Raw genomic sequence first — 26,224 nt, forward strand, 5'->3', positions numbered from 1 at the left:
GAACAGGCTTGGATTACTGTTTATTGTGATAACAGCTAAAAATAGAACAGAGTTGGTCAACAAATCTGTTATGTAATTGTGATAAGGACAGCAATAAAAGTTAGATGTAATATAATCAAAACAATTTCAAGCCCACAGCACAATAACAAATACACCCCTTATTCCAAGGGAAGGGGAGGGGGCCCCTCTCCATTTGAAGACAAATACAATCAGGGTTATATAACAGATAAGCCTAAGATTAAGAAGCAGAGGCCCCATTACACCAACACACAGTTACCCCCTCCCTCACAGTGGGAACGGACGGAGTTACCCCCGTCCCCTCACGCGCTTCCCCCTTCCTACCCACACTAGGCCAAGTCCGTCTGTAGTGTGGAGCTAGCGATCGGATATACAGAGCGCCATTCACGGGTAGCGCAACAAAGTGCGGAAAACATCATAAATCCAACGGACGAAGCGGACCAATGAGGGAGCGAGCTGAGGGGTGAGAGCGCGTTTTCCCCGTGTGCGCGGATTTGACGGCGCGAACGCGCGTTACAAGGACAGAAGATTCCACGTACACACACACACACACACACACACACCTTCACACCAGAGCAGAGCTACTCCATAGCATCTAACAGGGGTATTTTTAGCAAATAAAGAATTGCAAGTTTCTTTCCTCCTAGCTCTAGTGTGATAAGGGAAAACCCAATCAGTTCCTGACAGCAGTTCAGACCCTCAACATCTATCTACCTCAACATCTAACCATTGATAAGTACAGCTAAGTTATACCTTTGCAACTAAAACTCCCAACCTAGTGATACAAACAGTGTTGGCTGTTAGGCTAGGAAGCCTCAAGTGACAACCCATTCATTGTAGTCCTGTATAACTTTGTGCCCGCCGTTTCACCGTTGACCCAATGGACCAGCATCAAGTCCCAGGAGGTGACCAAGCCCCCGGATGGCTCCAGGATGACCCTCAGCCGGCCCCAGCCGAGTACCGCAAGCTGATGCTGAGCAATCTGCCGGAGTATAGAGGGCCGCCCAAGCAGTCCTGGTCGGCACATATCCGCCGACTGGAAATGTCATGGGCGGCTTACCGCGTGCCACCTCATGATTCCCTCAACCGCCGCAACGCCCTACTACTGTCATTGGTAGGGCAAGCGGCGGAAATGGCGTCCCATCTGTTTGGCGAGGCAGGCCAAGCCTTGACCTACGAGCAGGTCAAGACCGAGTGTGAATTGTTATTTCGTCCTGCTTTTGAGTCCCAAACGCTTAAACAAGCGTTTAGGGACTACAAGCAACACTCGACAGAACCTATACAGGCGTACATATCAACAAAGTGCGCCTTGTATAGGGACGCCTACAATCATGAGGATCTTGAATTGTTGGTGGACGAATTAAACCGTGGAATTCGTAACGCCAATGTAAAACGCCTCATGATGAACCATGAAATTGCGAGTGTACCTGAGTACACTCGCAAGGCCATGTTCACCGTGACCATGGTTACTAAGCAACTGAAGGAGGGTGTGTGCTTAGTGGACTCGACCGACGGGCTGACTGGATCTGCCTGCATCCAGTTGCCCCAATATGACGAGTCGGAGCCAATGGAGATTGGCTCCTTGGCTCCGGGTCTCCACCAGATGGGGAAGGTCGCTCCAGATGACAAGGTTCCAGGCCGCTGCTACCGTTGCCAGGGGAGAGGCCACCGAGCTCGAGACTGTCCAACGCCTATGGAAGTTAGCCTAGAGGAGAGGCGCACCCAGCCACGCCGTGACCGTTCTGCCAAGTGTGAGCGTTGCCACTATGACGGCCACACGGCGGCCGAGTGTAGAGCTGACTGGGCCCAGGTAGCCAGCCGCAGGCGCACCGCCGACAAAGGTGCCCCTCCAGGGAAGCCCAGCAGAGTGGCCCATATGGAAGGGAGCGCGCCCCCAGCACCACCACCGCAAGCAGCCGCCTCCAGAGCTGCGGACCGAGCCGATGGGATGCCGCAGTTCGGGACTGTCCCAGCTAGGATCAACGTACTGGGCGGCGCGGCTGAGCCCAACCGGGTTGGCCTAGGCTTCAGTCTTAACCATCTGGGGCCAGAGCTGATACAGCCCAACAACATAGCCGAGCCAGAGGTGCTGAGGCCCCAGCCTTTCAGTCTCAATATGATGGAACCTGCCCGACCGAGCCTACCCAGCAAGAGTGGAGGGGCGCTGCCCAGCGTCCCTGAGACGGTGTATGGGGAGGCCCTGGCAGCCGCTGAACGAGAGAGGCAGGAGGTGCTAGCCAGCACCTCTGCATCGATGTATGGGACGCCACCCGGCGTCGCCACCTGGGATGATGGGGGGGTGCTATCCAGCGCCTCCCACCGTGTGCCTGGGGCGACAACCGTCGCCGCCACCGAGATACCTGGATCCTGGAACGAGCCAGCCTCCAACCTGATGTCTGGGGCGACCCCCGTCGCCGCCACCGAGAGGCCTGAGTCCTGGAACGAGCCAGCGGTCCCAGAGGAAGGGGTGACACCCGTCACCCCCAGCCAGCCAGCGCCACCAGCCTGCAGTGAGAGCCCAGCTACATGCCAGCCAGCGCCACCAGTCTGCAGGGAGAGTCCAGCTACATGCCATCCAGAGCCCTCTACCAGCCAAGGGAACCCAGCGGCTCACCATCAGGATAAGTTGAATTTGTTAAATGTATTGAATCCAAAACCTTGTAAACACCCAGCCTTGCCTGTGCCCCCTGCACTTGAGGCTGGGGAGATTGAAAATTGGGAAAATAAGGGCTTGCCTGTGCCACATGCACCTGAGTTCCTAGGGCAGGGGAGGGCATTGAGTAAGGGCGAGCCTGTGCCACATGCACTTCAGCCCCATGCCACTGGGCATGCCTTGGACCAGGGAAGGGAGCATTTAGGGCTAGGGGAGCCGACACCCAGGCAAGTGCCAGTCGCTTGCCAGTCTGTCATGGGGGAGGGTATCGGGGTGCCTCGGCCGCATACAGATAACGCTCAATGGAAATTTGTGTCTAGCCAGGAGCAGCCCCGCCGTGTCCAGCCCCAAGAAGCAGCCGTGACCAGAACCGGAGATCCCCAGCCGCGTGCACGAGGAAGATGGTTACCTGGAAGCCTCTCCCATTGGTGGATGGTCCTGTGGGGCCTCCTTCTGGCAGCCGTGTGGCCTACAACCAGCTACGTCCTGGTGGGGTGGGACTGTGCCAACCCCACCCATGTCACGTCTTACAACAAAGAAAAGATGTGTGACACGGAGCCCCTACACCAGGAGGTGCCCCTGGGCCACGACATCCACGTCCTGCAGCAAGTCAAGGTGAGGGAAACCACTGGGTTCAGCTGTCAGCTCACCGTGTCCCAGTGGACATTCAGGTGTGGGGTATGGGGTCACCTCAAGGTGACCTCGGTCCCCACCCTCATGAGGCCAACCAAGATAGACCCAGAAGCGTGCCGAGACCTGGCCAGGAACCGAGTATACACGTTGCCAGGCAAGACCCAGCCACTGACGTTCCAGCTGAACCACCCCCTGTTCTTCACCGTTGATGTAGTGGGCGCCCTCGTCAACAGCCCCGAGGGGGTGGGTTGCGAGGGGGAGGACGTCCACTTTGAGGGCCAGCTCTACCGCAATGAATTAGTGCTCCAGGAGCGGCGGCTGCTGGTCAAGGAGGAGACCTATGTGGTGGAGGATGGACGGGTGGAGTCCCAGTCTGACCACCTGACCCTCGACTGTCCCCATTCTGAGCTGTCCTGTATCACTGGGGAAGCAACCTACGTGTGGGACCACCTGGGAAGAGATTGCCCCTTGAGGCTGATCCGCAGCCTCCAGCCCAGCCTGGTGAGGGATGCATATCTGGTTGACCATCAGGCCCAGTTTTTCATCAACATGACCAGCCCCACCTCAATTGTGAACTGCGACTTCGAGGCCCATGCCACCAACCATCCAGCGCTGTTTGTGGCGGCTGACCCAGCCGAGGCTGCGCTGCCCCGAGTGTCGGCCAGGGATGTTGACGTTCCCCTCCAAGCACAGATCCATGCAGGTTATATTGGATTCACCCTGGAAACACGCATGAGGAGCACTGCAGCAGAAGAAGTAGCGGCCAACTGCTGGAAGCTCCAGCAACTAGATCCGGCCCACCCGGTGCGTGTCCAGGGGAGCACGTTCTCGGTACTGAGGGGAGACATCCTGCTGCAGCTGACCTGCCAAAGGCACAAGTATGTTGTCCGCGAACACAAGGAGTGTTGGGACAAAGTGCCAGTGGAGCCCACAGGTTTTGTAGACGCCGTGACGCGGGTATACAGTGAGCACGCCACCAAGATTCCCTGTTCCTCCACCTACCCCCTGACTGTGCACGCAGAGGAAGGCTGGATAGAGTTGACCCCTGCTCCCAAGAAGAGGCCACCCCCGCTGGATACGCCCAAGCAGTTGTTGACAGACCCCTTAGATGACTTCAGTTCAGGTGGTTTGTATTCACAGGCTGAGTTGAACGACTGGCAACAGCTGCTGGCGTTCCCAGCATACAAGAGCGCCATGCTGACCGGCCTATCCTATGGCTCCTGCGTTCAGCAAGGCAGCTGTTCGGCCACAGGAGACCATGGGATAGTGCCCTACAACATTGACCGACTGGCGGAGGAAGGAGAGGCAGCCCTGGATGTCTGGGCAGGATTTAGACAAGCCATCCACGAGTGGGGAGATGGCGCCGCCATCTTGTGCTTGCTGCTGCTGATCCTCAAACTGCTGGGGGACCTCACCATCATTTCTCTGGCAGCAGCACAAGGAGGAGTCCGGGCAGCCCTGAATGCGATATCACAAGTGTTCCTGTACCACCCAGCCTTGTATAAGAAGGCGATGGCTAGAGCCAGGCTCAACCATGCCAAGTCCCGGGACTTTTCAGTGGACTGGGATGCCATCCCCATCGGCAGGGAAGCAGCCGAGGAAATGGTGTCTATGAAATCAACTGACAGCGGGCATGACCGCCCAGGTAGACCAGGACCGCCCTCTGGCAGACCCCGCGGCCCCTCAGGAGGACAGGCCGCTGCTCAGACACTCAACCTGGCAGCCAGTGCCCCAGCCGCTGCCAACAACAACCCGCAGGTCCCACTGCTGACCGTTCCAGCAACAAATGTGCCACCACCAAACCTGATACCTGCCGGCGCTGACCAACGTATCCAACCCAAGGCAGCCTCTGCCTTCTATCCCACATTGGGAGCCCATCAACCCTAAGAAGATACTCACCACTAGGATTCCATTGAATCATTATCGTTTGTATATATTTTTAGCCCTAAGGAGCGGGCCGAAGGCCTCAACCACTGTCGGAAGTCTGGTAGGGAAACCATCTCCCAGCCTTCCGAGGGGAGAGTTGTGGTATTCGGCAACCGTGAGCCATGTCTATGGCACCCCTGATCTGGGGTTCGGTGGAGGGTCAATGGCCCTCCCCCGAGTCCTGGGGAAGGGGTCTAGTGACCCCCTCCCTACGCTTAGAATTAATGATTTGAATCTGTCATGTTTATTATGGTTAACTGTATTCTTAATTCTCCCCCACCCTTTCCAGGGATGGGGGAATCATTATTGCCCAAACTGACCATTGTATATATATTATTTATGCTTTTATGTTATGATTATTTATTCCTATCCATGTAATTATTGTTTGTTGTATATATCTCCAGTATATCTTAACCCTTCAATAAAGTGACAACTAAAAGTAGATGTTGATCATTATCTAGTGAAAGCTAGAGAAGCGTAGCTTCTCTATAGTAAGGTGTCCACGTCTGTCACACTGCCGTAATCTAATTGAACTCCGGTGTCTGCCATTGATCCTCGGCGGATACCACAAGTTCATTGTTTAACATTTCAATGTTTACAAAGGCAAAAGAAGGTGTATCAACTTTTTTTTTATAGCTAGCCGGTTCTTTTAGTAAGTAGTAGATGTAAAATTTTTCATAGAATTCAGATATGCAATCGGTTTTTTTGTAGACCTCTTATTTTTTAAGTAATTTAAGTTTTTTAAAAAAATAATTAAGTCGGTTTTAAGGTACTAAAACGCAACAAAATAAAAGAAGAAAATGGCCAGTAAGAACAAAAATAGTAAGATCTTTAATTTGACACCTTACTTTTAAAATTCTGTTGAGTAATTATTGAAAAAATCTATTTATTTAACCTCGGTTTAATAAAAACTTTAGACCTAAATATTTTCTCAAACAGACATAAAAAACATGGGTTCATATATACCTTTAGAATCAGAAAAATATTACGAATCCATTGTAAGCAAAATTGAAAAAAAGTAAAAAAATAAAAAAATATAAAAATGGCCAATTGTATTTTTTGTTCTGGCAACACTATCGTCTTCCCTTTTTTACCCCCTCTTTACCCCCTCTATACCCCCTTCCCATTTTTATACTCAATTGAAGAGTTAAGACGTTGCCTGTACAATATAATATGATATTTTCATATAATTCCTTTTATTGTAGTTTATATACTATATTGTAAACTTTTTTTTTCAATTTTGCTTACAATGGATTCGTAATATTTTTCTGATTCTAAAGGTATATATGAACCCATATTTTTTTACTTGTGAAATGATAAAATTGAGTTCAAAGTTTTTATTCTCGTGGGTTTAAAATAATCGATTTTTTCAATAATTACCTGACAGAATTGAAAAAGTAAGGTGTCAAATTAAAGATCTTACTATTTTTGTTCATAATGGCCATTTTCTTTCTTTTTTTTGTTGCATTTTAGTACCTTAAAATCGACTTAATTTTTTTTTTTTAAAACTTGAATTACTTACAAAATAAGAGGTCTACAAAAAAACCGATTGCATATCTGAATTCTATGAAAAATTTTACATCTACTACTTACTAAAAGGACCGGCTAGCTATAAAAAAAAAAGTTGATACAACTTCTTTCAAATTTTTCAAAATACTTACACAACTGTGATATATATTTGGGTTTTCATTCGTTTATCCTCTGGACTAGAACCGGTTCTCAGTCATAATGAAAAATCATGTATCGTATCCTATCGTATTATAGTATATAGTTTAGTTATTAACACCAGTTTTGTTAATCCGGGCCCGCGGCCCCTAGGGGATAACGAACCTGGAACTAATCCTAATATTTATTGTTTTGCTATCAGCGGAAGCTGTCTATGATACGATGCGATGAATAACTATTATTACATTGACTTTCGTATCTTAGATTAAGGCCAGAAAGGAGAGAGTAACCAAGGAAGAAAAAATGATGGCAAATGCCTGGCCCGATGAACTCAAGCTGAAGCAGGTATACAATTTTAAATGATAATATAAGAGCTTTCGCTCAAAACTTATTTTTTGTGTACAGTAACCCGCATTTTCTTTATTTTATTCCTGAAAAGGAGATTTGGGTATAGTCCCTTTCGTGACAGCGCAACTTAAGGGGCGATTCTTCGTATTTTTCACAATATGTTTTCTCCTATTTCTAGCCCCTGCGGGGGGCTCTAACCCTGCGGGGCCAATTACCTAACCCTGTGGGGAAATCACCTAACCCAATATAACCTAACCTATATAAAGCCATTTTAAAAATATGACAAATCGCCCCTTAGTGCGATGTCACTATTCCCGGAGATTTTTAGGCCTTACGGCATTAAACCTGCAGGGCCTGTTTCCTCCGAGCGGGTTTTTTTAACCTTTCCTTAATCTACACCAAACTAAATTAAGCATAAAAATACGATTTTTTTGTTTTAAAGTTCGTTTGCGTTCCATATGCGAACATCTTGGGTTATAACATGAAGCAGCTTACTGTCCGTCTGTCTCGCTGTCCAGCTCTAAAAATATTAAGGCCCTTATTTACCTTGTTCGTTATAACTGTAGGTACAATCAGCTTTTGTATTTCAAAATTTATAAGTTAGAATTGGAATAAACCTTTTCCTTTGAAAAATGAACACAGTAATAGTGTCTGACTGATTATGACGTAACAAAAAAATTAGCCAATGAGAGGCCGTTATTGACCAATGGTAAAATTTATAGTGGCCTCTCATTGGCTATTTTTTTTTGTTACGTCATAATCAGTCAGACACTATTACTGTGTTCTTGAAAAATCTTTAAATTATGAATAATGAAGACGAAACCTTTGAACTTGTCCTAAATTTGATTATGATAAGTAAACTTAATTTAAATTAAACTTATGGTTTATACAAAGTAATTAAATATGCCAATTAATCTTCATTTAAAGTAAAAATAAAAAAGCATCTTACAATACAAATGACCAATGATAGTCCAGTATGTATTTTACCATTATTCAATTTCAATGTACACTGGCCTATCATTGTTTATTTGTATTGTATGACGTAATTTTTTATAGGCACTATAAGCTGCTTCATATATTCGTTCATTTTTTTTTGGGGGGGGGGAGTTGTGGCTCAAAAATTTACTTGAATATGTGCCTTGTTTTTAGATTGAGGAGGATTTTGAGGAGGATGATGAATATTATGATGAAGATCAGGAGGATCAATATGAGGTGAGCAGAGATAGGTAGATAGATAGATAGATAGATAGATTTTGAGGAGGAGGATAAATATTATGATGAGGATCAGGAGGATCAAGCTGGCGGCAATGGAATACTACCGAGCACGTACGTGTCAAGTGTCAGCGGGAACACCCTTCTGGGGTGGCAAAAATTCCAGGAGGCCGGAAAAGCAAGCAGGGGAGGATTCTCGAAGGAGAGGCGGAACCGGGCGCTTTTTTAGGCAACAGAGGGGGGCAGAACTAGCCAAGCTGTCTCTCTCTTTAAAAATACATTGGCATGTGCCCACCCGGGCGCGCACACTGGTGATCTGGAAATCGAGCTTAAATATTGTCAGAGGGGAAATAAAACTGAAATTATTAACAATCCACCCCAACCCAGGCCCGAGGGGCAGAGATAAATCAGACGAGGGGAAGAAGGCGAGAAGAGAAAGGAGATACAAGAAAAGAATAGAGAAAAGAACAGTAAGACCTAAAGGGAGTGAAAATGACATCGAGATTATCACCTGGAATGTTCAAAGAATGTCTCTTGGAACAGCAAACAAGAGAAAAATGAGAATGGTAGCCAACTATGTCAACAAGAATAAATGGGAGATAGTGCTTTTGAGTGAAGTCCGTGCAGAAAGAAATGGCGTCATATGGATAGGGGAAGGAGAAGAAGTAACAGCAGTGATTCATTCAGAAAAGGCGGGTATAATGATTAGAGGAGAAATGCTGAAAAAATGGACAGAGGGAGGACAACAGAAAAGACAAACTGAGAGAGCTGTAGGTGTCAAGATTGAAGGCCTTGTTTTAATCTCAACTTACTTACCTGTTTATAATGGACAGAACATGGATGAAATAGAGAATACATGAGAGAAGATTATAGAACTTTCCGAATGGGCAAGAGGACAAGATATACTCATAATAGGCGGAGATTTCAACGCACATGTTGGTGGTGGGGAGGAGAGACCAGGAATATGCGGCAAATTTGGATTAAGGACATCAAACAGGATGGGGACTGATCTTCTTGAATGGTGTGAGGAGAACAATTTAGTACATGTCTCGAGTTTTTACAACCACAAAAACCGAGGCACTTGGTTTAGCAATATTCACAGACAATGGTATGAAATTGATGGGTTTATTATGAAAAGAGAGCAGAGACATAGGGCAGTAATAAAAATATCAACAGTTGGGGAAGCCACACTATCTGATCACAAGCCGAAGAAAATCAAAATTAAGTGCAAGATAAAAAAGTGGAGAAATGGAGAAAACAAGAAAAGGATACCAAAAATTAAATGGGAGATGCTTAAAAATCCAGAAATTCAAGAAAGGTATAGGGAAAGAGTCACTGAGTTACTTGCTGATCATGAAGAGAATGATGAAGATACCACCAATTGGAATGCCATAGCAGAAGTTGTGAACACAGCTGCTAAAGAGGTATGTGGGGTCCAGGAGAAATCAATTGAGAATCCTTGGATGCTAGACAAAGATGAGGAAGTTAGAATATTGAGAGCAAGAATAAACGGAGCCATAACAAGGAGAAACAACGCGCTACAAAATGCAGGAAATGATGACATCAATGAGAATGAAGATGTAGCTGAAAGCAGGAATGAACTCAAAGAAGCAAGAAAAGACCTAAAAAGAAAGACAAGAGAATGGGAAGAGGAATGGTGGCAGAACATCTTGAATGAATGTAAGGAGGCAGGAGAGAGAGGAGATTCAGGTAGAATGTACAAAACTCTAAAAAAGCTTGGAACAAGAGACATCAAGAAGGAAACAAACACAACCAACATAGATACCAGCCAATTTAGAGAACACTTCAAGAAAGTCTCTGAAGTGAGGTTTGAAAACACACCTGAGGAAATAGAGGAGACAGTAAATAGAGTTAAAGATCTTAGAGGCACAGACAAGGCAAACCAATGGAAAGATATACTAGAGTCAACACCTGGAAGAGAAGAAATATTAGAACAGATGAAGAAGATGAAAGACTCATCTCCTGGTGATGATGGCGTTAGGCTATGTTACCTGATGAAAGCTGGCCCAGAGATTACCAACAAGATAATTGAGATGGTTCAGTTCATGTTTGAAAACGGAGCTGACAAGTGGGAGGAGAGTCTAAAGATTGGAATAGTCATCCCCCTGTTTAAGAAAGGAGACAGGAATAACCCTAATAATTATAGAGGTGTCTGTCTTTTGGCAATGGGGAGCAGAATCTTAGCCAGGATTCTAGCTGACAGGCTGAGAAGATGGGCGGAGATGATGGAACTACTTGATGATGAACAATCAGGATTCAGGACTGGAAGATCAACAGCAGATTCAACCCAAATAATGGTGAGAATCCAGGAAGATACTGCAGATCTAAGGAAGAGAATGAAGGCCGCTGGAGAGGTATTAGAAAGAGATGATGAATATGTTGCCAGACTACTTGATCTTAGAAAAGCATACCCAAGAGTGAATAAACCTGCTCTCTGGGGTATTTTAGAAAGATATGGAATGGGAGAGAGATACTTGAGGGTCTTGAAAGATCTTCATGAAGCTACCATCTACAGAGTGAGGGGTAAGGAGGGGGACAGTGAACCTTGGGTCCCGGAAAGGGGGCTAAGAGAGGGCTGCCCTTCATCACCCCCCCTTTTTAACATCTACCACCAAGCATCTATGAGAATGGCAAATGAAGACCGCAAAGTAGCAGCTATGAATGATGACCTAACTGTAGGGATTGAGATGAATTGGGTTCCAGGAGATGCCTTTCCAAGTGAAGGTAGATGGGAAAAGAAGAACTCGGAAGCTGTCACAGTCAAAGTAAGTAATTGTTTATTTGCTGATGATACTTCTGTGGCCGGCAAACGTAAAGAACTAGAAAGAGGAGTTAGAATAACAAAAGAAGCTATGGCTAAATTCGAGGAAAGGAACAATGAGGATAAAGAAGAAAAAGTTGTGTTTGGAACAGAAGAAAGTGGAAACATCAGAATGCTTGGAACATGGCTGGGACCCAAAGAAGATGTAAACCAAAGATTGAAAAGAGCAGGAAATGCATGGAGATTAGTGAAGAACAGATTGAAGAAATCAAAGCTGACAAAGAAAATGCAGAGCAGAATAGTACAAGCATGTGTGGAGAGCACGGCTCTCTTTGATTGTCAAGCAAGATCATGGCAGAAGGGCGAGATAAAAAGGATACAGCAATTCATGGACAAGTCACTGAGATACATCTGGAGCAGAAAAAATCAACCACCCCTAATGGAGATGCAGCAGCGAGGTGTTAATATGCAAGATATTAGAAATGAGCTTGAGGTAAAATGTAAAGACAGGAAAGAATGGAAAGCCACAGTGAGAGAAAGAACCGAACATCTAGAGGAATGGGAAAAGAAAGGTGAAAAGAATTCTACTGAAGAAAGAGGAGAAAGAAACAACATCAGAAAAGAAGAAGAGAGCCTAGAATGTGAAAGCTGTGGCAAGATATGTAAAAGCAAAGCAGGGTTGACAAACCATAGAAAAAGAACACATGAAGAATCCAAGAACAAAAAGAAATTCTCATGTGACACATGTGGAGAAGTTTTTAAATCAGAAGGGGCACGGAAAAACCACATGGGAGCCTGTGAAACAGCTCCAACAAGGCCAGGGTTTAAAAAGTGCATTTCTTGTAACAAAGAAGTAACTAGCAGTAATTTTTCAAGACATAGGAAAACATGCAACAGAGGGGGAGAAGAAATACATGAAAATACAATCAGAAGATTTAAAGGAGCCAGAACAATTTGTCAGAATTGCAACCTAGAGGTCTCAAAAAGGAATTTAGCCAGACACCAGGACACGTGCACGGGTGGAGAGGCAGTACTCTAAGGAGTAGAACGCCACGACGACGACGACGACGACAGGAGGATCAATATGAGGTGAGGAGAGTGAGATAGATAGATAGATAGATAGATATACATAGATTTTGAAAAGGATGATAGATCAGGAGGATCAATATTATTTGAGCAAAAAAATATGGATAGATGGAAATAGCTTTAATTTAATTATATACGCTAGATTGTCAAGCATTTGAAATAACTAAAATTTAATAATATTCCCATACTTTAATATTAGAAATAATCCTATATTGGCCTCATGTCTAAATATAACAACTATAACACCAGTTTTATTTGATTGCTTTTTTTACAAGGAAAAGTGCAATTTATAGTTTCAGCTGTGCTCACCTTTCCCCTCCCTTCCTCTCTTTCCTTTACACACCAGGGAACAAGGTGTACAGGGATAGAACAATATAATATTGATATTTTTAAAAAAATCCTCTATTTACTAAATATTTATATACTATATTAATTAGTCATATTATTCTTAGAAATTTTACTTAATTCTTTTGGCGATTTATTCAAACAATATTGTGTACTTATTTTAGTACAATAGGATTTATTTATCTCCAATTGATAAATTTATGTATCTCTGCCCTCTCACTCTCTTTTTCCCATTGTCCTTCCCCTTCAGTTTTGTATGACGTGGGATGAATATTTAAACTACTGCTGGGAAATGCATACCTAATCACTTTAGCTTCATCAGGAGAGGGACTCTATAACAACAATTTTATTGCCTTAAGTATAGATTCCCTTTATTATGATTGATTAAGGTAGAACATATGCCATACCCAATAAGAATATCTTTCAAAAACACATTCCTTTACTTTTAATGGTGTCTCTCATCTTATGTTATATCCAAAAAAAAATTTATATTTCTATCTAATATGCCCAGACAAAATGAATTTGGAAGATTAATAAAAAAGATTTTAAAAATCTCAGATAAAATAACTGGTATAAAAATTATGCAGCAGAGTGTCCTCTTAAAAATACTCCTCCACCACTTTTCTGCACTTCTGTAATTGACACTTCTTGGACTCAATCCAAATATACCAGGAAGGGTGAGCTAAAATTCAGGGACACGGGGATAAGTCAATGGAATATATAAATATTTCTACCTTGTTTTAACTCTACATTTTTCCATACCTTTATTATTAATATATTAAAGCTACCTAAGTCAGAGACTAGAAGATTTTTTGGGATTGGGTGGAAGGGGGAGATAGTTTTATACCTAATTTTATACTCCTTTCGTCCCTGTAGAGAATGACGGTGATTAAAACAAATTTTGGATGCATTATAAATGCACAATTAAAACTTTTTTCATGATAATTTTGCTGTGTGCGAGAGTTCTAGTTTTGAGAAAACAAATCATCATTATATTTGGTATTTGTATCACGTCCATAACAGCATTATATTTTAAAGTTTCATGCACAATTTGTCTTTAAAATGTTTTTGTACAGGAGGAAGATGATTACCTGGACGATGAGGAATATTATGAGGATGAATATGATGAGGAGAAAGATCTTGGAGACATCCAGGTACACTATTTATAAATATAGAAAGCTGGCTTTCTAATTAGTTTGCCAGATAATATGACAAATAAAATAGCTCGGTACCATCAAGGATAACAAATTTATGAAAAGCTTTCTTCAGAATGATGCCAGAGACATAAATGTTATTAATTTATATGTCTACCTACCTGCATGGATATCTAATATACACAAAGACAAGAATCCATGTACAATATAAATCTTAGAGAAATTAAGGTATTTTTAGCTGGTGACCAGGTGAAAATAACTTGACAACTTATTTAAAACATTTCTAGTAGTTTAATGTCTAAAAAGTCAGTTTCTGGCAGACATTGCCAATAAATTATTAAATATATAACTTTATATGTTTTGTTAAGGTGTCAATCCACTTCCCCAAGGATGAAGCCTCTTCCCCTGCAGCCGCCAGTACAACCACAACCACCACAACTACTACAACCACAACCACTACAACTACCACAACCACAACTACTACAACAACCACTACAACAACTCCCAGACCCACCGCTGATCCTTACTTCACCCATTATGACCCAAGGGATGAACATGCAGCTTTCATGCAGGTAAACTTACATTAATACGGTATGTGTATCTGTCTATATGTACCGAAGGATCTCGTTAACCGTCATAGGTATAGTAACGCTTCTCATAGATCCAGGAAAGTTTTATAAAGAATTTGCTTTTACTTTTTCTTTTTTAATTAAATCAAAAAGGGAAAGTAGCCAATTCCATCCTCATCCCTCAAGTACATCAAGAAAGATCAAAGATTAAAGTAATTAAATTTATAAGATTAAGTAGAGTAAATAACATTATTCAGCTAAATCCATGTATCCGTGAAAATGTTAAAAAAAAATAACTATTAATCTTTAATGAGTAAAATATTGGAAATAATTTGAAAAGAATAATATCCGTTTCCAGCATTTATCAAAATAAATTGCAATGAAATGTTGTGAAATAAAGTAATTTCTTTGAATTATCAATCATAATTTGTCATAAGCAGACCAGGAGTTAATGCTGTTCAGAACTTTTAACCATTTGTGATATATTAAATTTTTACTGTAGGAGTTTTATTCAGCATTAACTTTCGAATTTCATATGGAGCAGCTTATAGTGCCTAATAAAAAATTACATTATACAATACAAATCACCAATGATAGGACAGTATACATTTACCATTTTACCTATCTTGGGTCATTTGTAATGTATGACGTCATTTTATGTTAGGCACTACAGCTCCTTCATTTCTTATAAATAAAATGTTGTATCAAACGCCATTATAAAGTCTAACTGTCCATAAATACACAATAACTATATATTTTGTATAGGCTGTACGCAGATTCGAGGAGCGTCACCGTGCCAAGGTGTCCAAGGTGATGAAGGATTGGTCAGACTTGGAGGAGAAGTACCAGACCATGCGCAATCAGGCATGCAACAATTAAAATTTATATAAAAAAATTCCTTATGGCTAATTATACTATATTATCACCATGAAATGTAATCTAAGGCCTGATACTTTTATATATACTAGCAACTACGCCCACTAGAGGCAACTAGGGGCACTTGAATTCGAAGGGGGGGGGGAAGTCGCCCTCCCCCTCCCCCTTGACTCGTTTTCAATTTTAGTTTTTTAAAAAGGAAAATTTAAAGAAGTAATTTCTTTCTATGGGTGATTATAAAGAAGAATTATATCGGTTCATTGTTAGCGAGATCCTACAAACAGACAGACAGACCCACAGACATCTTTGCTTTTTTATCGAAAAATGATCGAAAATTTACAGGCTACGACAATTATTTAATAGAAAACACAGACATGCTATCTGTAAGATGAGAAAAAAGTGGGACAAAATTTGTATTCAAACCTTTGGCACGACACATTCCAATAAATTCATGTCACACAAAAAACTTTTTAACCTCTTTTCCTAATTTCAAGTGAAGACCTTATCTTTCAAGTAATGATATTTCAAGTCTAGCTGTTGAATCTAGGGGATCCTATAAAGTAAGCTAACCACCATAAATCTTAAATTCTAGAATAAAAGGAGAATAGTGGGACGAGTTCATTATTTTTGTTATCTAAACTTCAAAAGTCTATTAAGCCCAATAAATCCAGCTTAAAGCAAGATTTTGGAACAAGAAAAAACATACACACAGACTGGCAGACTTGCTGCAAGATATACAAACGAACATCCTAATTATTTTATAAAATAAATGTAATATGAGAAAACATGCATAGATTCGATCAATCTGTTATTAACCTATTTCTGTATCCATCAGTATTTCTTGTTTAAATTTTAATTGTACCTGAAAAACCAGGATCCTACCAGCGCTGATTCATTCAAGAAGGAAATGACTGATAGATTCCAGAAGACTATCGAAGCTTTGGAGGTATATTGTTTGTATAATTGTCAGTAGCAAATATAATAAGATTACCAGTTGTAAGAAACAAACATATTTTTAATAGAGCAGCTATTCAAAACTAGCTCAAACCCTGACTTCCGTTTGTTCAACTATTATCTCATTCTCAACAATCTAAAGATCTATTAGATTATACAGTGTGTTTTTTTTATGAGAACATTTTTGAAAGCAATTTTACCCCACTTATAGTTATCAGAATTTATTGATTAGTGGCTATTTTTCTTCGTTTTTTAAGGCAATTAATAGAACAACAAAAAAATATTTCAGTTTTTATTTAAAAAGTACAGTAAAATCAAAAATTCAAAACTTAGGTGTGAACATCTAAAAATGGTTTTAGAGCATTTTTCTTATGCCTAAATCTAAGAAAAAAATTAGATTTTCTGTAGTCGACTTTGGGTGGCCAGTTCTCCCTCCTTTGTTTTTAAGTTTCTTAAAAATGCGTCATTTTTTCCATTCAAATACAAGTTATGAAAAAAATGTACAATATAAAAATACTAGCGGCTTGCCCCATGAGGTAATTTTAAAAAAAATCTGGTGGCGGGGGAAATTTTCATTTTTCGAGGGGTTGAGGGTGTCCAACCCCCCAAGAAAATACCTTGAAACCACCACATGACCAATAGATATATACTGAAGAGTAGAATCCGGTTCAGTGGTTACCGATACAGACAGTGGTTACAGACGGAAGGACAGGCAGACGGACAGACATTTTTCTACTTTGTATTATAGATAGTCTTATTTGATATTTGTAACTGGAAAAATTAAAGGTTATCACTATAATTTTTATATGCCAGTTCATGTCAGGATACTGAGATAGACAAAAAAAATAAATTGATAATCTGAAGGGAAAAATCTGTTTTAAAAATGCTTCAAAAGGCGAATAAATCTATTAATATTGATTTCATTCGATTTACTGAGCCCTTATTAAACTATCTGTCACTTACAATACCATGTATACCTGGTTTTATATGATAACCTTTCATGATTCAAAGAATATACACTAGCATAGAAAATTAAATTAAATCAGGAAATGTTGATTAAATTTTCCTATAATAAAAAAATCATAAATTGTAAAAATTAAAAATTTGAAAACAGAGAAATAAGTTCCAGACATTTTTAACTGAAATGATTTATTATTTATGATATCATTAACAGAAAAAAAATAGTTTCAACAGGATATAATGGTTTTCTAATTAAAGAAACTATCGGCTGCTCCCATAACCACTGGGTACTTTATATAGAAAAGTAAAATGTATACTATACGATATACATATATCAAATTAGCTTGATAGAAATAATTACAAACATTATATTATTATTAGGCACCAACCCTCACAACCTACCACTAATTCGAACATACACACACATTTACAATACATACATAATTTTGTCTGCTAATTTGTAATTATGTAATTAAACATTCACTTTACTGTGTCATTGCAACAAAACTTTCCATAACATTAAAGTACAATGTACATCCATGGACAGGTACATATATCCAGAGTTTGTAATTTTGTATTTTTTATCAATATTTTAATAATATTGAATAATTATCCTCTTAGTAACTTTGATTTTTATGTAAGCTTGATATAAGCAAAGCATTCGATGCTATATTAGTGATTTTGTCTACATTTTTTTATGATGTCTTTTTTTCTTCCAAAAATACTACTTTACAGGTTTAGTGTTGCTATATTAACTATGCTATGCTTTTTACAAGCTAAAGCATTTCCCCAACTATTGTTTTAATGCACATTGGTACTCCTTTTACTATTTAACAAAATAAAATTCACGTAAAATTGTCCGTGTGTGTGTTATATTCATTTTAGTCCTTGAATGAATTCATGATAAGAATTTCAATTTTATTTCCCTTTATACTCATAATGAGTATCAATATAAATGAAAAGCTTTATCCACAGAATGCAGGGAAAGGTCCATTGAATATAAACGACTTAGTAAAACCATCATAAAAACATTTTCATGCTAAGGACTTCAGGAATATTTTTTTTCTTTATTGCTATATCCCAGTATTTTGGTATATTTGCCCTTCCCTATCTTTAGGAAACTAATGTGTATAATGAACATTTATACGTGAAGTGTAAAATTTTATAAAAAGCAAACTTATGCCTTTAAAATGAAAATGAACTAAAGAGAATAAAATGATTGATAGCACGAAAGGAAAATATTTTAGATATATGTATATTGGGTATTTTTAAATAAAATATGCAGTTTTTATTGTTTTGAATGGACATTTATATCATATAAATACATATTTTGGATCATGGGATGTAGAAATATATCAATGAAGGATAAATTATTCTTTCATGGTTTTAATGTTGTACATAATAGTAAAGCTTGATAATAAATGGGTAGGTTTGGACTTTGAGCGAAGGTTTTTAAAGCAATTTTCTTAAGCAAAATAATAAATGGTTGGTGTAAATATCCCTGTATTCCAGCAAATTATCCCTTCCAGCTTCCAGGTTCTGGAGGCAGGGTGTAGACCTATTCATAGGCTGCCAAATTTTAAACCAAAGTGTTATACATCCAATTTTGAGTATAACAGGGAAACTTATATTCATTGAAGGCAGAATTGTTTAATAAGTAAGCATTTTTAGCAGTTATGCCTCTCTTTAATACAATATATTTGTTTTTTTTGTTTTTATACCAAAAGATGCTTCAAGGATTATACTCACTAATAGACATACAGTCCAATCTAAAAAGTGAGTCAACTATTGGCTATGCTCCTTATTTGCTTCATAGCTATTGAATATATCCGTGTACTGCACTAATTTTCAAAGTATTTATGTTATTCAAATAGAGAATGCTTGAAAATTAATCCTAAAACCAGAATGATTGTGATCATTGAAAAGAAACCCATTGATAAAACAAAAAAAAATCATGATTTAAAATAGAACCAGGGGTTGGGCATTTAAAATACCTATAAGATGGTCTAAAATAGGTTAAGTGTCGACTGTCCACTCCGATGTTTGGGACTTCTGTGTTTAACATAGAACCTTATAAAGATTAAAATAGTATAATTATATTTGAGATACAATTTCTTAGAATAAATTTTTTTCCTAAATCGCAGCTATTGTTTACTCGTCTCCACTTACCATATACAGACGAACAGACTATGATAATTTAGAGCCTCGTATTGTTAAAAATACATTTTCCATCCAAATATTTGTGCATTATTGGTGGGTGTAAATATGTCAGTTACACGTTGAATAAGTTTTATTAACAACACACAATAACAGAAATGCATTACCAATCACAGTTCAGAGCATGAAACCAAGCCGTTCAATCTAGAAACATTAAGCTATGTTCTTCATTTCAAACTTAGAAGAGTGTTCTAAAGGGCATGTTTAGCAAAAAAAAAATTTCTAAATATCTAAGCTAATCTTGTCATGTGAATATGATACTAACTTCAAAGTACTGATCCTTCTTTTTCAGTAAGAAGTTGGATTCTGTGAAATAATATCATATTAATACATAGTAAGACATAGCTTTATGGTCGCAACCGGATTCAACGAATATTATAAAGTAATGTAAACATATTTTGAATTTCATAAGATTAAAACTAAACATTCATATGCCTTTTTAATAAGGCGTCTAAAGGAGAACTCAATCAGTTCAGTAGTTATCGAAACCTAAAGCTCCAGACAAAAAAATCTATAATAGAATAGGATGACCTAAAATATTCAGCCATGACTAGGAAAAAAATATTCTTTCTTGTGTATGTGTGTGTGTCTATGTGTGTGTTTGTGTGTGTGTGTGTGTTTGTGTGTGTTTGTGTGTGTTTGTGTGTATGTGTGTTTTGTGTGTTTTGGTGAAAGGGTTGTCTGAAAACTTTTCTGTCCATCCATACATACATACTTAGATTCATAAACTAATATGCAAAAAGAATGATATCCCATGCCGCAAAGTAAAAGCTGTGTGAATGAATATGTCATGTAAAATTTTGTGAACTGCCGGACCAATCTACATCACTGTTCAGGAAAATGTAACCTTTTTAGAGGAGATTTCATAATTTGGTCCTTACAATAATTGAGCCTTACGGCAAAACCTATATTTAATACACAATTGAGTAATATCGGCTACGCCCCTAGATGCCCTTGAGGGTGGGGGGGGGGAGAAGTCCCTCCCCCTTTTCAATTGTCGTTTTAACACGAAAAATTTTTTAAAAAATTTAGGGGTTCTCTTTTTTTAAGGGGCGATTTATCTTGGGAGGGTAAAAGTAGTTATAAACCTTCCCATGACCTATGAGAAGTTACCCTGCAAAGGAGAACCATACCGGTTCAGTGGTGAGCGAGATCCTTCGGTAAACACAAACAGACATACAGGGATCTTTTTACTTTATCATAAGGGTAGAAACGGAGCAAATCCAACCAGATCTTGATTTATATATGAGAAATAATAAAGACTAACCAGACCTGACTGTACTTAATAAAAAGGCCTCTCTTTATTATTCCTAATTGTTTTTAGTGTGTATATGTATTGGTGTAGACACTGAAATAAGACTTGTTGAGTAGAGCGACTAATCTACTTTTGATAAAACTAGTCTCCAAAGTTTTACAATAACATTTTCTTCTTCGTTGGCTTAACAACTTTGGGGATTTTTACTGAATTTTGATTTGCTGGTTTATTAAGTTGAGTGTTCCAACGTTTCAACCCCTATTTTTAATTTTGAGAAGGGGCAATTTTGTGTGTTCTTATTGGGGATGTGCATCAATTATCGGTTGTAGCCTTATCCCTTTAGATCCCTAAAACTAAACACTAGTATAATTTTTAATTTTTACGGGGCACTTTTACCAGCTTCGTTTTTTTTAATTATTATGATTCATAACTAAACAAAAATGTGATTTTCTCGGCTGTTGTATGATGAAGGTCTTGAAATATATTGTTTTCATAATGAAAAGATAATCAGAATAGCCTACTGAAATAACTTCTAGATGCCAACTGAATAATATTGTATATGTGTGGAGGGATAATAAATATTACTAGCACTAGTCGCCGGAAGGAAAAAGCAGTTTTTTGAAACAGGCTCTCTGAGATTATTACAGATTCTGATATATACATATATAGACTAATGAAAAATGCAAAAAACGAAATCAAAAGCGTTCCTTCTTAGGAGAAAATCCGGGAAAAAGATTTTAGCTATTTTTAACCTAAAATTCACATTAGCAAGCCTGCATAGAAATATACAGACATTTTAATCATGTCATTGCTCAGCACCTAGAAGTGGTAGAAAAATGCTACGCATACCATTGGAAAGCCTATAACCTCTAGTTTCCATATTGGTATATAACGTTTTTGTACTATTATTATTTTTTGAGCTATCCTCTGAAGTATACACAAGTTTTAAAAATCCAATTTTTTTCATGAATTTTAAGTTTGATACTTGTTACACAAACTTTTTAAAAATTGTATTGCTTTGCACCTAGGAGTTATATAATTATTTTATATAGGTATATTTATATATTTTGGGTGCATTTAATTTTAGCTTAATTAAAAATAGTCTTTGAAATGTGTATAGTTTGTAGTAAGAACCAAGGAGAAAGGGGGGGGGGGGGAGTTTATACTTTTTTTTTGGCAATGAAATTCAGTATAAAATTTTGCTCTGGATGTTTTTGGGCTTGTTGTTATAGATATTAACATGATTCTTTTTGTAAGATCTCTTATATGATTAAATCTACCAGAATAAATATTGAAAATTGAATTTTGGCACTATCCTTCTAGAGGCTAGTGGGGTAAAACAGCTCCAAAACACTAACATCTAAGGTCTGAACTTGTTTATAGAGGTATCAAACTAATTTTTTGTAAACTTTGCTTTGCATAATTAAGCTAAGTAGTTACTAAAGATTTCATTTTTCCACTTTCCTTCTTGGTACTAGTGTGTTTTAGCACCCCCCAAAACACAAATATTATAAGTTATGAGCCTATCAAGATGATTTTTTTAATTTAAAATTTATTCTTGTACTTGAGATACATAGCCACTAAAGATTTTGCCCTGGCTGTTTGGACTTGTTGTTATAGTTATCAAATGATTCTTTTTTTATATGATTGGATCTACCTGTAAAACATTAAAAATTTTATTTTTTGACACTAAAATTATAAGCTATGAGATTATTTTAAAAGATATCAAGCTAATATTTCTAATGTAAACATTTTTCACATAATTGAACTAAGTAGCTATTACAGATTTCAATTTGGCACTTTTCTTCTAGAGTCTAGTGGGGTTAAACATTCTCCAAATACAAATATTAGGAGTTCTGAGCTTATTTTCAAAGATATTATGTTGAACTTTAATGAATGATTATTTAGTCCAGCTATTTAACAAAATCAGCCCAATATTTTTTTTAAAAGGCCCAGAACTTAAAGTTTTAGTAGTTTTGGGGGCAGTTTTACCACACTAGCCCCTAGAAAGATTAGTGGCTATGTATCTTAATTATGTTAATAAATTTTAAATTAAAAAATCATCTTGATATCTTTAAAAATAGGCTCATAACTTATAATTTTGGTGTTTTGGGGGCTGTTATAAACTGCTAGCCCCTAGAAGGAAAGTGCCAAAATGAAATCTTTAGTGGCTACTTAGCTCAAATATGCACAAAAAAATGAGCTTGATATTTCTAAAAATAAATTCAGACCTTAGATGTTAGTGTTTTGGAGCTGTTTTACCCCACTAGCCCCTAGAAGGATAGTGCCAAAATTCAATTTCAAATATTTTTACTGGTAGATTTAATCATATAAGAGATCTTACAAAGAGAATCATGTAAATAACTATAACAACAAACCCAAAAACATCCAGAGCAAAATTTTATACATAATTTTATTGCCTATAAGTGTATAAACTCCCCCCCCCCCCCTCCTTCCTTGGATCTTACTACAATGTCAAACCACACACATTTCAAAGACTATTTTTAATTAAGCTAAAATTGAATGCACCCAAAATATAAAATATACCTATATAAAATAATTATATAACTCCTAGGTGCTAAGCAATATAATTTTTAAAAGGTTTGTGTAACAAGTGTCAAACTTAAAATTCAAGAAAAAACTGCATTTATTAAACTTGTGTATACTTCAGAGGATAGCTCAAAAAATAATAATAGTACAAAAACGTTATATACCAATATGGAAACTAGAGGTTATAGGCTTTCCAATGGTATGCATAGCATTTTTCTACCACTTCTAGGTGCTGAGCAATAACATGTTTAAAATGTCTGTATATATACTTCTATGCAGGCTTGCCAATGTGAATTTTAGGTTAAAAATAGCTAAAATCTTTTTCCCGGATTTTCTCCCAAGAAGGAACGCTTTTGATTTCGTTTTTTGCATTTTTCATTAGTCTATATATGTATATATCAGAATCTGTAATAATCTCAGAGAGCCTGTTTCAAAAAACTGCTTTTTCCTTCCGGCGACTAGTGCTAGGTAGGCAGACTAGGCAGGTGCGGAGAGAAAAAAGAAAATCTGCTTAGCATACATAATATACACACTATATCATCATGTTGAACCAAGAAACAATTTGTTGACATACAATTTTAACTGCTTTTGTCGTCTATTATGCATTATATGCACATTTTAATGGTTTATATCAACTATATGGTATAGGATTTAAATGGTAAAGCATAAATGTTATGGTTTTCTTAGCCTTACATAGATCTGAAGGAATATATAAGACTTAGGAAAATCTAATTCTAAATTTGCCCCATTAAGACCATTATTGTGTCGGTATAAATAAGGTAATAAGTTTCCAAAGCATAATAGATATTTATCAATGTATTACATACATGTATATACTTTGTAGGCTGAGCTAGGGTATATAAAGCAAAGCTTTTACATATAAGTATTAATAAAAAAAAAATATTTTGCCTCTAGCTTTATTGCTTGCTATTAGTAAAATTCCGTAATATACTTGTGACTTTTAGAATTACTTGATCAAAATTGAGAATTTAACAATACATTTTTTGTGTAATTTTTAGCTGGCAGAAAAATATAAGGCAAAAAAAGTAAATATATATAGTAGTTGTGTTTAGATTTTACCTGTTATATAGTAGTTATATATGCTTTGAGCTTCCAAGAATAACCAAAAAAAGTACAGAAATAATAGGTATTTAAATTTGATTTAAAAAATACAAAAAAAGGGAATAAACACATTAGACTCAAAAAGATAGAAACATTTTCTTCCAACCTTTTGATAGTTAAAACCTTGAAAAAAAACTTAGTTGGTTGGACTAAATACTATTTATTTGTTATCTTCATTTGGTAAATACTGGTAAAGTATTTTTACTGTATATGCCATGTGCCTATCTCTTGGAAGATTATTTTGTGACAAACTTAATCTTTTCTATCCCTGTAAAGAAAAACGCAGCACACTGTATGAATGCAAATAGTGTCAGCTATTCTTTACATCCCTCTCTCTCTTTCTTTCTTTTTTCTCTATCTCTTGGTCCTTACAAGATAAATAGCCTTGGTCATTTCTATACTTTGTGTCTGTTTGTGTTTGTGTGTGTATATATAATAGTTGTGTATGTGGTTCTATTTATAAAATTAGAAAAACCCTAACCCTGCTGGGCTTATACTTGCGCGGCTATCCATTTCCCAGTACACAAACTAACCTGACGTAAAGTAATAAACGATAAAACTCCCCTCTGCCCCCTATCTTACTTTAAAATAAGGGTTTTCTGTGGTCGACTAGGTACTTTAAAAGAAACCACCGATACGTCTGAATTGTACTATCTTACTTAAACAAAATGCAACTTGTTTATGTTTACTGTTTCGCTCCAATTGATTTTAATTGATAAAATAAATTTCTTTATTAAACTATTATTTAATCTATATTCTATATCCATGAGATTTCTAATCCATTTAAGCATTAATGTAAATGTAACTGCTTGCTAAAGTATTTATTAAGGTGTTTTCAGCTTTAGATGTTGCCTTATTATTTGGTATTCTCTAGTATAATTTCAGCATAATTGAATTTAGGCTTTTTATTAAAACCCTTTATCCTATTATATACTTTAGTATAGTTTTTGTTTGTGTTTGATTTCCCTATCCACTGAACCGATTAAGTTCTTTATTTTTGGAAAGATTTACTTGGAAAGTATTTAATTTTGCTTTTAAATTAAAATCTTGGGATGGTTTTGAGGCTATTTTACTGCCATCCAGTTCCAAGATACTAGGGGCTCCTCCGCGAATAAAATAAGAGAATATTATTAGTCCCTGCTTATTATATAACATAAAAATAAAGCTTCACAAGAATCCAACTCTGTAACTCCCTTGTCCCTGACACGCAATATAGCTTGTATGTAAGTATGTTTATTGTTGTTGTATGAACATTGAACACATATTAGGAAAATAGGAAAAATACTTTTGCCAAGAATTGATTCCTATTTTTGTATATGTACTCTTGTACTTGTTTTCATTAGCTTTTTGGTTTATACTAATAATATTTTGTACAAATTTCAAGGCAATATTAAATTTTTCTTTGAATGAAATATTCTTAAGTTAAATAAAAATAATGTATTACGTTAACATAATATAGACTTGGAATTTGTTAAGAAAATTGATGAGATTTGTAAAAAGTACAAAACGAATGCTGTACAATTGTTGAAAATAAATAAATGATACTGCAACAATTAAAGGAAAATGCGAGGTTGTAATGGAAGGATAATACAGAATTGGGTGTATTCAACAGATACGTGCACAGAGATTGGTCAAATATTTTCCTTTATTTTTGCCTTATAAGATTTTAATTTTTCCTTACAGTAATGAAGATATACATTTAGTTATTTTAATAGTTTGTTTGGTCATTTTCAGATCACCATCAATCTATATTTTGTCTTTATTCTTAAACCACTTTTAGTGAAACATTCCCAAAGTTTATACCTTTGAAATATCAAAGTGAATGTTGAATTATTATTGTAAATTTTTCTTTTTATTTGCTTGTATTTACTTTTCCCCCTTTATTTGTTCTGTAAACAA

At 37.8% G+C, this 26,224-nt stretch overlaps 1 protein-coding gene across 1 annotated transcript in view; it reads left to right on the plus strand.

Moving 5' to 3' along the window:
- The window catches only part of Appl (amyloid-beta-like protein), a 66,601-nt gene that overhangs the window by 22,937 nt on the left and 17,440 nt on the right, over positions 1-26,224 (plus strand). The window contains exons 5-10 of the mRNA XM_080160027.1: positions 7,160-7,240; positions 8,393-8,455; positions 13,745-13,822; positions 14,191-14,394; positions 15,157-15,255; positions 16,142-16,213. Of these exons, the coding sequence (XP_080016153.1) occupies positions 7,160-7,240; positions 8,393-8,455; positions 13,745-13,822; positions 14,191-14,394; positions 15,157-15,255; positions 16,142-16,213 (597 nt within the window). The remainder of the gene's footprint in view (positions 1-7,159; positions 7,241-8,392; positions 8,456-13,744; positions 13,823-14,190; positions 14,395-15,156; positions 15,256-16,141; positions 16,214-26,224) is intronic.

The sequence above is a fragment of the Acartia tonsa genome, chromosome 1, assembly GCF_053477335.1.
Source record: "Acartia tonsa isolate MP-2025a chromosome 1, ASM5347733v1, whole genome shotgun sequence".
In the NCBI taxonomy this organism is placed as follows: domain Eukaryota; kingdom Metazoa; phylum Arthropoda; class Copepoda; order Calanoida; family Acartiidae; genus Acartia; species Acartia tonsa.